The 16633-nt window shown below is 38.3% G+C and overlaps 1 protein-coding gene across 1 annotated transcript in view; it reads right to left on the bottom strand.

Moving 5' to 3' along the window:
* Nucleotides 1–16633, bottom strand: part of EPHA5 (EPH receptor A5) — a gene marked incomplete at its 3' end in the record, with an annotated part of 190333 nt that overhangs the window by 110011 nt on the left and 63689 nt on the right. Inside the window, exon 3 of the mRNA XM_083378998.1 lies at nucleotides 6098–6253. Within this exon, the coding sequence (XP_083235124.1) occupies nucleotides 6098–6253 (156 nt within the window). The remainder of the gene's footprint in view (nucleotides 1–6097; nucleotides 6254–16633) is intronic.

Genomic DNA, 16633 nt, shown 5'->3' with positions numbered 1-16633 from the left:
ATCTCCAGGAATAATGCCTCAAGAAAAAACAAATACCTTTCAGAAGGAAATATACTTTATGCTACAACTAATTCACCAAGTAATTGTTGCATACAAATAGGACATAAAAGGAAACCATAATGAGACTAAAAATAATTTAGATAATAAGGTAAAGGTTCCCCCGCACATGCGTGCTAGTCGTTTCCAACTCTAGGGGCCGGTGCTCATCTCCGTTTCAAAGCCAAAGAGCCAGCGCTTGTCCAAGGACATCTCCATGGTCATGTGGCCAGCATGACTAGACGCCAAAGGTGCACAGAACGCTGTTACCTTCCCACCGGAGTGGTCCCTATTTTAGTACTTGCATTTTTATGTGCTTTCGAACTGCTAGGTTGGCAGAAGCTGGGATGAGTAACAGGTGCTCACTCTGTTACACGGCACTTGGGATTCGACCCGCCAAACTGCCGACCTTCTGATCAACAAGCTCAGCGTCCTAACCTACTGAGCCACCACGTCCCTTAATTTAGATAATATAAATGAGCAAATTTCTAAATTAAATCTACAACTAGAAAGTTCCCAGACAACGACTACAAAGTATGAACAAATAAACCAGAGATCGGAAGATGAAGCAGAGGAAGTGGACCTAGAGATGGAAGAGAAATTGCAAAAGACTGTTTACCCTTTAAGCTTGCAAGATGCACCTGATGAGAAGGAAGAAGATTTTGGGGAATGGAACATAGAACTGTCAGGGGAAATGTTACAGTTTGGGAGACAAAAGATGAGGGGAGCAATTGAGGAAGAAGGAGGGTGGGAGTTGCTTAAGGAACATAAATGGGCAGAATTCCCCCTCAAAAATACCCTGTCTAAATTGTCTTCCTCATGCTAAGCAGCTTTCATAAAAATAGAAAGAAAATTCCTGGGCAATTTAATTGCCTTGGCTTGGAAAGCTACTTGGCAAAGAAAATAAGTTTGTCTGTTCGTTCCGTAATGAACATAGGATGAAAAGTACAATAGACTTGTCAAAGTGAAAAGAAGAAAAAAAACCCAATTTGATTACTTCCAGAATTGCAAATGATCTATTTTTCATTCAGTTCACTGGGCAATAATTTCACAGACTACTCTACTAGGAAAGGAAAAGTGTTACAAAAACAAACAAGAATTCCACAAAGGATCAGTAAAATACTGAAGAAATTACCAAGATCACACTGTAGAGGTTAGATTAAATTGTTTTCCACATTTTAGTTTGCATGGCCATCAAAAGTTACTTGAAGAAACATTAATTTCATTCAAATTTTCCTTTTTTAGATTTCTTTCACTTAAACCAATGACTTTTCACCTGATAATCGTTGTTGATTATATCCAAACATCTATAAACAGGAATCACACAGATTGTCATAATTAATTAAATGATAATATGGACAAATGAGACTGAGGAAATTACCTCAAGCAACTACCAAAAAATATATGCATCTTCAGCAAGGTTTCTGAATTATTTTGGTAATTTGTTCAGCTGCAATGAGTATCATAATTCTAATATGAATATAAACATCAGAGAATATTCACATTAGTTTTATTTCATATACTCTCACAAAGTATATTAGAGTTAAAGATTCCTAATAAATATAGTTACTGATCTGATAGTTCCTTGTCTGAACAAATGTCTACCAATGCCAAGTCTTAGATCCTTCCATAATAGCTAAAGCACTTAAGACTTATATACCGCTTCACAGTGCTTTACAGTCCTCTCTAAGCGGTTTACACAGTCAGCATATTACCTCCCAATAATCTGGGTCCTCATTTTACCAACTTCAGAAGGATAGAATGTACCACCTTTTTCAATTAAATAAATACAACTTTGTTTTTCTAATCTTTATGTATACATGTGCATATTTCTACACTACTTTTCTTTTTAAAAAATATTTAGAATGGCTTATAATAAGAAAATAGAAAATAGAAAACTTTTATTAAGATGGATATTTGATTTTTACAGCTTTAAAATGCACTTTAGATCGCATCTAGTTTCCCTTGAACATTTTCCCCAGATTGTGCGATTGATACCAATTAATTCATGTCAAGTCTGGCAACAAATCATTATGCATAAACAGTAAATGTTCAGTCAAGCTTGCAAAAGTATGTAGAGGTTTTATTTGCTTCTGTTCACTTAAAAGATTTGTTGAGGCTTTCAATATGAGCAGAATTACCTACATTATGCATGCAGTTGTACTTATTACTATTTTTTTGCTTCCTGGATACTCAGTTGATACATTTTTTCTTACAGAGATTACATAGACATTCCTATCAGGAGAAGAGCATAAAATAATGGATACACATTTAAGGTGTAATTTCAACCATGATTTATTCAAAATGCTATAATGGTGCAATTTATATATCACGCTAAACTCAAAAGAAACAAATCATAATACAACTTAGTACAGGTAGTCCTCGACTTTTTTTTTTATTAAAGAGTTTTACAAAAACAAGATTTTACAATATATCCCCAAATCCCCCCCCAAACCCGCCCACTCCCCCCCCACTTCCCAGAGCTAAATACAGGATTATAGTTATAATAATCATATTCTAAATAAAAATTTTGCATAATATAAAATTAACCAAATTCATAATGTGCTTTAACTCCCCTTTAACATAACTACATACGAAGTACCGACACTAAGATCAATAACAATATCCCTCTAAAATCTACTCATAAGCTAAATGGAACTTTTTAGTCCCATATTTATTCTGAATATAATCTATCCATCTCCTCCAAACTGAAATATATCTTTCCTGTGGATGATCTTTCAAATAAGCAGAAATCTTAGACATTTCTGCAAGATTCGAAACTTTAAACACCCATTCTTCTATAGTAGGCAAACTATCCTTCTTCCAATATTGTCCCACCAGTAACCGTGCTGCTGTTATCATATTCAACATCAAATTGGTTTCTTTAACATCACAATCTACAACAATACCCAATAAAAACAATTGCGGAGAAAACTTTATCTTTCTCTTAAAAATCTTTTGAATGTTCCACCAAATTTTAATCCAAAAAGCTTTTATATTTCTACAAGTCCACCACATATGAAAATAGGTGGCTTCTAAACTACCACATCTCCAACATTTAGACTGTAAATTAGGATACATGTTAGACAACTTCTTGGGATCCAGATGCCATCTATAAAACATTTTATAAAAATTTTCTCTTAAGTTTTGAGACTGAGTGAATTAAACATTTCTGACCCAAATTATCTCCCAAGTGTCCTCGACTTTTGAGCACAAAATTTCTGTCGGTAAGTGAAACATTTGTTAAGTGAATTTTGCCCCATTTTAAACCTTTCTTGCTACAGTTGTTAAGTTAATCAATGCAGTTATTAAATTGCTGTGTTTCCCACCCAGAAAATAAGCCCTAGCCTGATTTTATAGCGTGCTCCTAATATAAGCCCCAATACACCAAAAATAAGGCTGGGGGGGATGGCCAGCACAGGAGGCAGCAAGTGTGCAGGGGCTGACGGTCCAAGTGCAGTGGCAGGAGATCTGGACGTGCTGTGCAGCCTCCTGACTCCTGACCTTCGGTCCTTCCGCCGTGACCTGAAGACATGGATGTTCCAACAAGCGGGCCTGGACTGACTATGGTTTTAAATTTGGCTTTTATTGGGTTAAATTGTCATTTCTTATTACATCCATTGTTTAATTCTTTTTAAAATTTTGTACTTTATGTTTTTTAATTTTTTATTGTGAGCCACCCTGAGTCCTTAGGGAGAAGGGCAGCATATAAATTTAATAAATCTCAATCTCACAGCAGCACCAGCAGCAGGCAGAGACAGAGGCAAGGGGGGAAAGCAGGCAATCCTGATATGCTGTGCAGCCACCTGGCTTGTGTGAGACTCGTGTGGTGGCACTGGCAGCATGCAGAGGCAGAGGCAAAGGGGGGAGACAGGCAATCCGGATGCACTGTGCAGCTGCCTGGCTTGTGAAGGCTCACGTGGCAGCACTGGCAGCAGGCAGAAGAAAGGGGGTGGGTGGGAGGCAGGCGACCCTGATGCACCCTGTTCATCCCACCATCTCTTGGCTTGCTCCTGGCCACTCTGGGGCAGGCGGCTGTGCAGAGCATTGGCATCGGCTGCCTCCCTGTGCCTCTGCCTCCACCTGCTGTTGGTGCTGCTGCGCAAGCCTACCACAAGCCATGAGGCTGCACAGTACATCCAAATTGCCTATCTCCCCCCATGCCTCTGCCTCCGTCTGCTGCCACCGCCACTGCGCGAGCCTCCCACGAGTCAGATGGCCGCACAGTGTGTCCGGATTGCCTGCCTGACCACACCTTTGCCACCATGCTTGGACTCACTTGCAATGCCCCAAGGGGCTGGCAGGCTGCAACTAGTGCCAGACACTGTCAGTCCCCATGGACTCACTGCCTCTTGTGTGCATACTAGTGGGGTGGGGCAGCCGGCCGGGCTGGTCATTCTGATACCATGCTTCCCCCAAAATAAGCCCTAATGCATCTTTTGGAAAACACACACACACACACAAAAATATAAGACCAGGTTTTATTTTTGGGGAAACATGGTAGTCACATGGTTGTTAGCGAATCTGGCTTCCCCATTGATTTTGCTTGTCAGAAGGTCACAAAAGCTGACAACCTGAGTCAGTTACCAAGTGTTTAAATTTTGGTCACGTGACTATGGGGATGCTGCAATGGTTGTGTGAAAAATGGTCATAAGTCACTTTCTTTCAGTGCCATTGTAATTTTGAACAGTCATTAAATGAACAGTTGTAAGTCGAGGACTACCTGTATTACAGAAGTTCTTTTTTTCATTTATGCGTATCCATTTGTAAATCTAAATTGTTCAGAGCTCATGAACAATTTGTACAGTTATATAACAAAAACAGGTGTCTGAGGTTCAAGGTACTTTCTGAATCAATTTCAAAGCATATTCAGCCCTGTGAAATACAAGATCAGCATACCAAGATACATTAACTAACAAGAAAACAAAACAGCCACTTAGTTTCCTTCCATAGAGTCTTTAAGATGGGGTTTAGGTGGTGAAAGTCTACCATTTCAAAAGTAGACTGAATTGAAAGTAGATGGGAATTTAAACATAATGTCCCTGGTTTTTCTTTCAGAAGATGTGAAATAATCTATCCAACTTAAAAAAAAACGATTTAAGGCCAAAATCAATAAAACAGTGAAGGCGTATTTGTTATTTTTGTGTCCCTCACTCACATATGAAAGCAGTTTAAGATGATGATAATGTTTAAAGATTCACTTGATAACGTTTAAAGAAATACTTGAGTTGATTTGGTTTCCTGGTAAGGACTTGCATATATCCATGAAGTTTTCCTGACAACAGTGAAGACGTTCTTTGCCACTGTCTTCTTAAATGTTTTGACTTTTCAGCCTAGCCTATGGCCAGAGGTGACAATACATGCATGTAAAAAGGGTGAAGCTTTGATCATAATGCTGTGTCCTCCTTCTGTTATGTATTCAAGATGAGCACTGATTAATATTTATGTTACTAACAGGGTGTAGGTCTATACATAAAATATGTGAACACTTTGAGAGCAAGCAACTAAATTTCATTTTTAATGTGTGCCATTGTGCCCATAGTAAAAAATGACAATAAAGGTTATCTATCTATCTATCTATCTATCTATCTATCTATCTATCTATCTATCTATCTATCTATCTTTCTTTCTTTCTTTCTTTCTTTCTTTCTTTCTGTCTACCTACCTACTCTACCTAACCTACCTACCTATCTACCATCTTGCAGATTCAAACACCTTAAAGACACCCTGGATGTTCTAGGTGATTTTTCATTCAAACACTAACAAGCTTGGCTTTCTTGAGATCATCCAAGGTCAGTTGACTGTTACCACCTGCTTTGGCCATCTAATTTTACCTGGAAAAGCTTCAGGAAACTGATGTGCCTTTATTGAACCAACCTTTTCTTCCTATCATTTATTTTTCATTAATCTTGATGCAAAATTTTAAGTTCAAAATCTGATTTCTTAAGAAAGAAGGATTTGGGAAGGTAAAGGTCTCCCCTAGATAAAACAAGAGAATCACTTCCAGTTAAATGGCTCAAAAACCATTTTATAACTCTGTATATTAAAAGCAGTTACTCACTTGTGCAAGCCATGGTAAGTGGATCAGATTCCTTTCGGAAATAGTTGTCTTCACAAATACAGAATTTTGATGCTTCTTCACGTGTGAAACTGTGTGTGGGGCATTTGGTGCATCCTTGACTTTGGGATGAATCCTTAAAGAATCCCAACTGGCATGCTACAAGAGAAGAGTCAAAGCTTAAGAGATACTGCTTTCTTGTGAGCATTAGCAGACAGTTCTATAATTAAATCTTCAGGAACAAGCTCTGGCTGGAGAGAAAAAGTACATGGAAATATTTTAGTGAGCAATGAAAATGGGCTTCCTATCTATTTCGAGAGATTCATTCTTTGCCAAGTATAGAAAAGTAGACTATGTGGAATTGCTTGGTAATACCTATGTAGCAAGATGGATGGATTTGTAGATGAACTGATGGATGGATATACTCAAATGAACCCAAATTATGAAATAAGACAGATGTAGTATTGACATACTGCAAGATTTGAGTTATTTTTATTTTTGTATTCCATTTTATTTCTTATTTTCTTTTTGGAGAGTGGCCATTACATTAAGTGAAATTACACACAACCCCCCCCCCCACACACACACACACAAACCTTGTCCCCATATCTAGTTTGTTTTATATGTAGTAGCTGCTCTTCCTTTATACTCTGCTCAATTTCTGTTAGAAATGAGGCTACAGAACTTACATGCAATAATGTTGGGACATTAGAGTGTGCCCTAAATGTACAAGGTTGTATGCCAGCTTTTGAAAACAAATTACTTACACATTCTGTTTTTTAATTCTGACCAAGAAGACACAGATCTCACCAGAACTGCCTCAATGCCACGTCTGCAAAATGATATTTGCCTTCCCAGCAACCTGCTCAATTGCTTTCCTCAAATATCACTGTATAAGGGGATAAACCTTTGACACAGCTTTTCTTTCACTCTTAGTGGTTTGAATTCTTTTTCTCCAAGATACATTTGAGCTCAGTAGCACAGAATTAAACTACACATCTGCTTTATATAGTGATACAAAGTCTGAAGGATATTCATACTCATGTGAGTATTGCCACACTTAATTTTTCCAAACTTTGTGTAACTCTATTAACCCTTGTCTACTCAGTATATACTTAGACCTATAACTAATTAACACATATTTTCTTCCTTTCAGGCTTGTCTCAAAAACCTATATTATTTGGGATATTCTTGAAGAGTAGACTAGAGCTGACCATTTTCCAAGCTCAGAGATTATTTTAGGAGGGACTTCAATGCCAGGATGGATTTGGACAATGAAACTCTCTTTTGCCATTTCAGTCCTCTGTGCTTACATTTTAACCATTTTCTAGTTAATTGGCTTAAGACAAGATATTTGACATAGGGAATGGAGATTGACATATCTAGCCATCAAATTTAGTCTTAAATGGCTCAGCTCCTAGAAACTTAGAGGAAAAGCTTACTGTCTGAAAAAGGAAAAAAATACAGTATGTTTTAATGTATTTATTTAATAGCGACTTATTTACTTACTACACATACTTTTGTATCTTCCCCATTTCCCTTCATCTAAAAGGTTAACGCTCTGACCCTAAATATTTCTTAACTTTCAATAAGAATTTTTTTCTGCTCCAAATAATCACACATAGTAAGCTGGAATATGCATGAAATTTAGCTCAAAAATTCCTCTTGAACCTATCAGCACAAGCAGGCTATGATCCAATGCAATATAGAGCATCTTTAATAATTGTTATTGTTACATCAATTCTTTGATGCACAAAGTGCATATTTTACCCAACACAAAAAGCCCAAGTGTTTCAAACCCTGATTTGACAAAGAGCCTATTCACACCAAGGTTTTAGTGACTGCTGTTCATAAAGCTATTTTTTAAAAAAAATGTTTGTTTATTTAATTGAAGGTCATAGATCAAAAGAAATATTCTTGCTCCTAGGAAATTTGTTATTTCCAAAACAGAAATAAAAACTTTTTTGTATAGTTAGTTACACTTATTAAGGCATCCAATTTTGATGGATGCTGGGCAGAGTACGAAACCAAAAGAACAGTAAAATATAATAAAAATATAAAATTAAAAATTAAATTAAAAATATAAAATCACATAGCCCTGACAAAAACAATCATAAAGGCAAAAAAAATCACAATGGCGCTCCTGCAAATTACATTAACTCCAGGCTTTGAACCAAAGCCAGATTTTGAGAGCTTCTTTGAATGCAAGCAGTCTGGGGAGATTCCTGTATTATATGCAAAATACAATAAAGTAGTTTGAATCTGGTTCCTTGCATCTGCCAATTATATAGTTTCATCCCACAAAAAGGCAAATCTAGATAGTCTTCCTTCTGTGAAACTGGTGAGTTGATGCAATGGTATTCCTCACCAGGAATGTTTCTGCATTTAATCAAGACTGAAACTAAGACAGTAATATACAAACTTTTTAAATATTGGATTTACTATTTCTGGAGGGCAGAGTTATTTTACCTTCTAATTGTTTGGTCTATCACCATATAATTAATAAACTAAAAAACATACATACTGACAAAGCTTACCAATGTTATGTTAAATTTTCTCAGTGTTACTGACACACCTCTTTATTCATCATTAAAATGACCCTTTCTCATGCCTTTAACAGGTGCAGGTGTATCTTTAAGTATTTTTAACAATATGACTTCAAAACACCCACAACTTTTTTTCAAGTCTGCCACAGAAGTATGTAAATCCCTCAGCTGTTTAATGGACAAATGAATGATCCTATACTTTTGCTCATGCAAGTTTTGAAATACTTTTTTAAAATTAGTTTTAAGTATGCACATTCTAATTTCCAGAAGTGTAAAGAATTATTCCTCTATTACTAGGTTCGCCTGGTGCGCCAGTTGCAGCTCTATTTGGATCGAGATGCCCTACGCACAGTCACTCATGCACTCGTGACCTCTCGGATAGACTACTGCAATGCTCTCTAAATGGGGCTGCCCTTGAATACCACTCGGAGGCTCCAGCTGGTGCAGAATGCAGCCGCGCGAGTTATGATTGGGGTCTCCCGATACTCCCATGTAACACCTCTGCTCTGCAAGCTGCATTGGCTTCCAGTTGTCTTCCGGGTGAGATTCAAGGTACTGGTGATGACCTATAAAGCCCTAAATGGCATGGGTCCAGATTATTTACGGGAGTACCTTTTGCCGGCGTTAACTTCCCATCGTCCTGTGTGCTCCCACAGAGAGGGCCTCCTCAGGGTGCTGTCAGTCAGGGAATGTAGACTGGCGGCCCCCAGGGGGAGAGCATTCTCTGTGGGCGCACCTGCCCTCTGGAATCAGCTCCCTGTTGAGCTCCGGATGGCTCCCGACCTTCGCTCTTTCCGCTGCGACCTGAAGACTTGGCTATTTGAACTTGCCGGCTTGGACTGAGGGACTGGGATTTTAGATTTTAAATTTTACATTTTAAAACATGTTTTATTGTGTAGGTCTACTTGGTTTAATTTATTTTAATTTTGTATATTATGTATTGTATATAGTGTTTTAATTGCCCTGTACACCGCCCCGAGTCCTTCAGGAGAGGGGCGGTATATAAATCCAAATAATAAATAAATAAATAATAAATTATTCTACTATTTGTTTTCTTGTGCTTAGAGGATGTGAAAACACTTTAAAGTTATTTCATATCTGATTACGTCTTTGAAGTAAGTTGCAAGCCAGATATGTCCAATTGTTTTCACAATTTAATATCTCTAAAGTCAGGCTATGACTTCAAACCACTAGGAGGAATGCGGAGAGAAAATGAGCAAGGTCACAGACAACAAGCAAGTAAGGCAAAAATGTGGGGGAGGGTAAATATTAAAATGGAATTCAACCCACCATTTGCCACTTGAACTGAACAAATATAATGCAACCTAGCAAACATGGCCTAATTTAAACTAAACGTTGGACATATGAATTTTGGGTGACATACAATTATACATTGCTACACATCCCCTAAAAACAGCAGCAATGTACACTAAAACCACCAACAAAAAAAGCAGTAAATATGTACCACTATTTTAAGAGAGACAGAGAGAGATAGAAACAAAGAAGCAGAAATTATTCTTGTAGGAATTTGTTTGGACACTGATACTTTCTGAGACCCAAATCTTAAAAGTGAATATAAATCAGAAGTATATGTAGCCTGAAAGTGCATTGATATTTGAATCTGTACTCTTGCACTGTTCATGAATTACTCAAGCTTTATGGTTCTTGGCATGAAATGCAGGACTATTTACTCCAAGGCTATGTCTAAACACTGACTTATCTAGAGAGCTCTTTTATGTTACATTTCAAAATCCATATAACTTGGGATGGATGTGGCAGGTAGGAGAATCCTTATCATACTTCATACATCAAATTCCAAGTATAAATCTCAAGACAATGAACCAAGTGGTAAAGAAAGGGAACTCAAATACAAAACAGAAGATGTAGGAAGCAAACACAGGGTCCAGTCAAACTGTAAGCATCTGAGTCTTTTTGATGATAGATAGATAGATAGATAGATAGATAGATAGATAGATAGATGATAGATAGATAGATAGATAGATAGATAGATAGATAGACAGACAGACAGAGTGTGTTTGTGTGTGTGTGTGTGTGTGTGTGTATTGTCACATTGCCATTCTAGAGCATCCAACCAAACAGTGGAAACAGCTGATCGGCGTATCTTCTGGCTCAGAAGTGCCAGGAGCAGTGCCGAGCTCCAGCTGGAGACTGGCGCAGATCTTGGCGCTTCTGCTGAGCCCTGACAGCCCCAAAGAAGCGCTGATCCTGGCGCTTCCGCTGAGCCCTGACAGTCCTGCAGCTCCAGCCATCTCTCGCTCAGCCTTGTGCAGTGCTGCCACCGGTTCATTCCTCTCCCCCGCTACCATTTTTCTAGGATGGTCGCATACCACCTGCCAGGTGCCAATGTACCACAGGTGGTACCCGTACCACTGGTTGAAAAGTCCTGGACTAGAAAACCTCCAAGGTTCCTTCCAACTTTGTTATTCTATATTCTAATGAATATTTCTGAACGTTAAGGTTGGATATCTTTTGGGATACTGTAAATGAAAACTGGAGTTCTGGTTAATAAACAATGCTGCCAGATAAGTGACCAAGGTGAAATACAAGAAAATAGCTATGTTCCTTAGCATTTTTTAAAAAAATAGTTAATAGTTCAATAGTATGCTATAACTATCTTCTTTTTTCATTTTTTATTCAATAGATACAATATTAATACTGAAAAAGATTTCAGGGATGCAACCCTCAGTTTTCATTGCAGCTATTCTAACAATTTGAATTTCCAGCCTCTGCTTTACTATTTATTCCTTGTTAGTTAAACTATTAGAACACCATGTACCCAAAGTGTGACACCATGGCTGATTTTTAATAGCAGTTCCTAAGTAAGAAAAGAAAGGGGGGAACGTGACAAAGGTATCTTTCCTTATTTAGACACTGAAAGTTAAGAAAATTAAAAATCTGAAGACACCTACTCTTTTTTTTATTAGTTTGTACTATCAACATTATCTCCTTATTTGATTAACATACAAAGGTGAGGAAAAAATAATTCCTAAAATAATTGTTAAAACAGTATCTTTGACACAATTTACCAACACTCCAAAGAACAAGCTGCTAAGCAAAAAAACAAAGAAATAGAAAATACTGATGGCATAAGATTTAATAAAGGCAAATCTCTCTTCTTTCCTCTTGTGTGCTGCATTCTGTATTCTTCAAAATGAGTTGTTTTTGCTTGATGCTGAATTTGTGGAGATACTAGGAGTGAGACTGAGCTAGATATGACAGAAGCCTTCAATTCTGTTGCTTTTAATTTTTAAAAGAAAAAGTAATTATAGGAATGAGATAAAAATGCCTTTCAGTAACTCTGAAGATACCTTTGATATCTTTGAATATCTTTCTCTTTTAAAAAATGCAGGGGGAAGGGGAGGAGGGGAGGGGAAAGGAAAAGAAAAGAAGTGAAGAGAAAAGAAAAAAGAAAAGAAAAGAAAGAAAGGTGAATGGGTATTTCTATGTGCTGCAGTGATAGTGGTAGACAGTAAACAGCGACTTGAAAGTGTACAAAATTATAGGATATTAGTGGTCACACCCAACTTTTTTTTAAAATTTGCACACCACTCAAGGTTGTGATGACATGGGCATCTTATAAATGTGATGTATAGATATAAATAAATTAACAGATATAAGGATTAAATGATTAAAATTAACTTTTTAAAAAAGCAATCACTATGGTTTGAACATAGCATTTTCAATATGTGCATATTCTTTCTATTATTATTTCACTGAATATTGGCCATTATTTTTCCTGTGTAACTTAAGACTTAAAAAACTGAACATTTTGGTGAACTTCCTGACCCAATCAAAGGTACAAATTCTTCATCTATTAGTCATCAATTCTATTACCACTGAAAATTTCTATGTGAGAATGGATGTATGGAACTTAAAACACCCAAACAATACTTATGTTCATTAAAATTACTTATGTTTGTTTACTGTTTAATCTTTCTCAGTACTTCAGATGATAACTGGTAATCTTATTGATACAGTAGCAATATCTGAATCAATTTCCAGTAATTTTTGCCAAGTGAAAATTTTTAAAGAATGTTTAAATATTTCCTGATTAATTTATGCTAATATAAAAACCACAAGGCTATGAGGTTTGCAAATATTTGAATATGAATAAAGATTTAACATCTTCCAGCAATGTTGATTGAAAGCATAGAAAACATCTAGGAGAAAACAAATTATTTCTTGTGTTAAGATAATTAGATGCTTTTGAGTAGTGATTCCAGGTGACTATATGGCCATATGGTCCCTGTTCCAGTAGAAAAAGCAAAGTGTAGTACTAAAAGAAAAATTAAATAGGCTTGGCAAAATGCTCAATATAGACTTAATTTTAAGTGTGTGTCTGTGTCTGTCTGTCTGTCTGTCTGTCTGTCTCTCTCTCTCTCTCTCTGTCTGTATGTCTCTCTCTGTCTCTGTCTCTGTCTCTGTCTCTCTCTCTCTCTCTGTGTGTGTGCGTGTGTAAATCAAATAAAGTCTGAAGCTCAGGCTGTAGGTCATGGTTCTCCTGCTTCACGTTTGCTCCAGAATTTCAAGCTCATTCTCCAAATTGCAAAGGAGGAACATATCATGTTTTGCTCCTCATTGATGCAACCATATCAAAGAATAAATCTGCTTTGTTACTAGTGGCAAGCATTGTTAAATAGAACACAAAAATAATCGAGCTAATAATTTATTCTACAGTTTATTTATCTTACTGAAAATTATTACTGTTCATGAATGCTTTATTGACCAAAGCCATCATGACTAGCATATGGCTAGTACATATGAACCATATGATAAAAATTATAGCATATGGAAGATTGTGACTTGGAAGGTAAGATGAATAAATGATTAATTAAGGAGAGAAACTAACTAAGGTGACAAGCAAACTGGAAGGAGAAAGTTCCTAACAGTGAGGACAACTAACCAGTGGAACAGCTTGCCTTCAAAGGTTGTAGGAGCTTTGTCACTGGAAGTTTTTAAGAAGAGACTAAACAGCCACCTATCTGAAATGGTCTAGGGACTCCTGCTTGAGCAGAGTGTTGGACTAGAACAGTGATGGTGAACCTATGGCACGGGTGCCAGAGGCGGCACTCAGAGCTCTCTCTGTGGGCACCCATGCCATGCCCTGAATGTGGCAACTGTCCCTCTTCAACCAGGAGAAAGTTGCCACTAATTTGCTGAGGTCCCATGTGGCTGAATGCATCCTGGCATGGCTGGTTTCCCTCCCCCCCATCCTGTCCCTCCTGGCCTCGCATGCTCTTTTCCCAGGCACGACCCACTGCATCACCTTCTCAGTTGACCATCCATCTCAAAGGTGGCTGTTTTGAACTGCTGGCGATGGGCTGCGGAGCCCCAGAGTGCTCCTGTCAAGGGGCTGGCAGGCTGTGGCTACTGACAGACACCGTTGGCCCCCATGTGCTTGTTGGCCTCTGTGTGGAGGTGCCAATGGTGTCAGGCAGCAGCTGCCCCAGCCCTTGCCTTGCCCTATGGCAATGGCACCCCTACCCTGCCTCGCCTCACATCACAGAATGAGTCTCCTGCCTACTGCCCCACCTGCCAGAGACCTCCTGGAGCTCCCCCAACCCTGCCCACCCCCCACAGGTGTCCCTCCCCATGAGTAACATTGAGGTGACCACACCCACCCAATCTTCCATGACCACCACAGCCACCCCCACCCAGTGGGCCATGCCCACCTGGCACCCAGCGATAAATGGGTTTTGGGTTGCAGTTTGGGCACGGTCTCTGAAAGCTTTGCCACCAGTGGACTAGAAGACCTTCAGGGTCCCTTCCAAATCTATTCTGATAAAACCCATGGATTAATAAATGAAATTCTAAAGAAGAAATAATTATGGGGGGAAACCTAATAAATCTGAATGAAGACATTGCACATTTGAGTAGAGTTGATGAATATATGCAAGAAATGGAAAGCATGGTATTATTATTAATTAAAGCTCTAAAATGTATGTCAGAAAGTATGAATTGTTGTCACCTATGTTTCTGTAAATGTACAAAGATGTAGGATCATAGATCATTGATAGGTGTATGTTATATAATGACTTTGGTATCAATAGATGTTGTTGGTAAGGAATATGGCTGATAAATCAAGTGATTTGTAAGAATGCAATAAGGAATACTAATCTGAAAATTAAGGGGTTAAAGAAAAATATTTTGGTTTGACAAGAGAAATATAGGTAACAATTAAAACTGACATAAGTTGTGAAAAATTAGAGCCAGTAGATGAATCTTGGTAGAATTTTGGAAAGATGAGCAAAATAGAAATATTGATGGGGAAATTTAAGATGGGGAAATGTTAATAAACAGATAGTGTCAACATGTATTCTTTTATAAGGAACAAGCATTTTTTAAAGTAGCAAAATTACTATTTATATAAATACATATCTACACACATTGTTATAAAACAATGAAAATTAGGTAAACCAGGAGAAACATAAATGTTGGATATAGTATGAATGGATTATTTCAGAACTGTACAGGTGAAACTCGAAAAATTAGAATATCATGCAAAAGTTCATTTATTTCAGTAATGCAACTTAAAAGGGGAAACTAATATATGAGACTCATTACATGCAAAGCAAGATAGTTCAAGCCGTGATTTGTCATAATTGTGATGATTGTGGCTTACAGCTCATGAAAACCCCAAATCCACAATCTCAGTAAATTAGAATATTGTGAAAAGATGCAATATTCTAGGCTCAAAGTATCCCACTCTAATCAGCTAATTAAGCCATAACACCTGCAAAGGGTTCCTGAGCCTTTAAATAGTCTCTCAGTCTGGTTCAGGAGGAATCACAATCATGCGGAAGACTGCTGACCTGACAGTTGTGCAGAAAACCATCACTGACACCCTCCATAAGGAGGGAAAGCCTCAAAAGGTAATTGCAAAAGAAGTTGGATGTTCCCAAAGTGCTGTATCATAGCACATAAATAGAAAGTTATGTGGAAGGGAAAAGTGTGGAAGAAAAAGGTGCACAAGCAGCAGGGATGACTGCAGCCTGGAGAGGATTGTCAGGAAAAGGCCATTCAAAAGTGTTGGGGACTTTCACAAGGAGTGGACTGAGGCTGGAGTCAGTGCCTCAAGAGCCACCACACACAGACGGATCCTGGACATGGGCTTCAAATGTCGTATTCCTCTTGTCAAGCCACTCCTGAACAACAAACAACGTCAGAAGCGTCTATAGAAAAACAGACCTGGTCTGTTGCTCAGTGGTCCAAAGTCCTCTTTTCTGATGAGAGCAACTTTTGCATGTCATTTGGAAACCAAGGACCCAGAGTCTGGAGGAAGAATGGAGAGGCACACACTGCAAGATGCTTGAAGTCCAGTGTGAAGTTTCCACAGTCTGTGTTGATTTGGGGAGCCATGTCATCTGCTGGTGTTGGTCCACTGTGCTTCATTAAGTCCAGGGTCAACGCAGCCATCTACCAGGAGATTTTGGAGCACTTCATGCTTCCTTCCGCAGACAAGCTTTATGGGGATGCTGACTTCATTTTCCAGCAGGACTTGGCACCTGCCCACACTGCCAAAAGCACCAAAACCTGATTCAATGACCGTGGGATTACTGTGCTTGATTGGCCAGCAAACTCGCCTGACCTGAACCCCATAGAGAATCTATGGGGCATTGCCAAGAGAAAGATGAGAGACATGAGACCGAACAATGCAGAAGAGCTGAAGGCCGCTATTGAAGCATCCTGGTCTTCCATAACACCTCATCAGTGCCACAGGCTGATAGCTTCCATGCCACATCGCATTGAGGCAGTAATTGCTGCAAAAGGGGCCCAAACCGAGTAAATATGCATACTTATACTTATCAGAGGTCCAATATTGTTCTATGTACACTCCTTGCTTTATTGATTGCATGTAATATTCTAATTTTCTGAGATTGTGGATTTGGGGTTTTCATGAGCTGTATGCCATAATCATCACAATTATGACAAATCACGGCTTGAACTATCTTGCTTTGCATGTAATGAGTCT

Source organism: Vipera ursinii (assembly GCF_947247035.1).
Source record: "Vipera ursinii genome assembly, chromosome: Z".
In the NCBI taxonomy this organism is placed as follows: Eukaryota; Metazoa; Chordata; class Lepidosauria; order Squamata; family Viperidae; genus Vipera; species Vipera ursinii.
The sequence above is the reverse complement of the archived record's forward strand: the minus strand, read 5'-3'. Positions and strand labels throughout refer to the sequence as shown.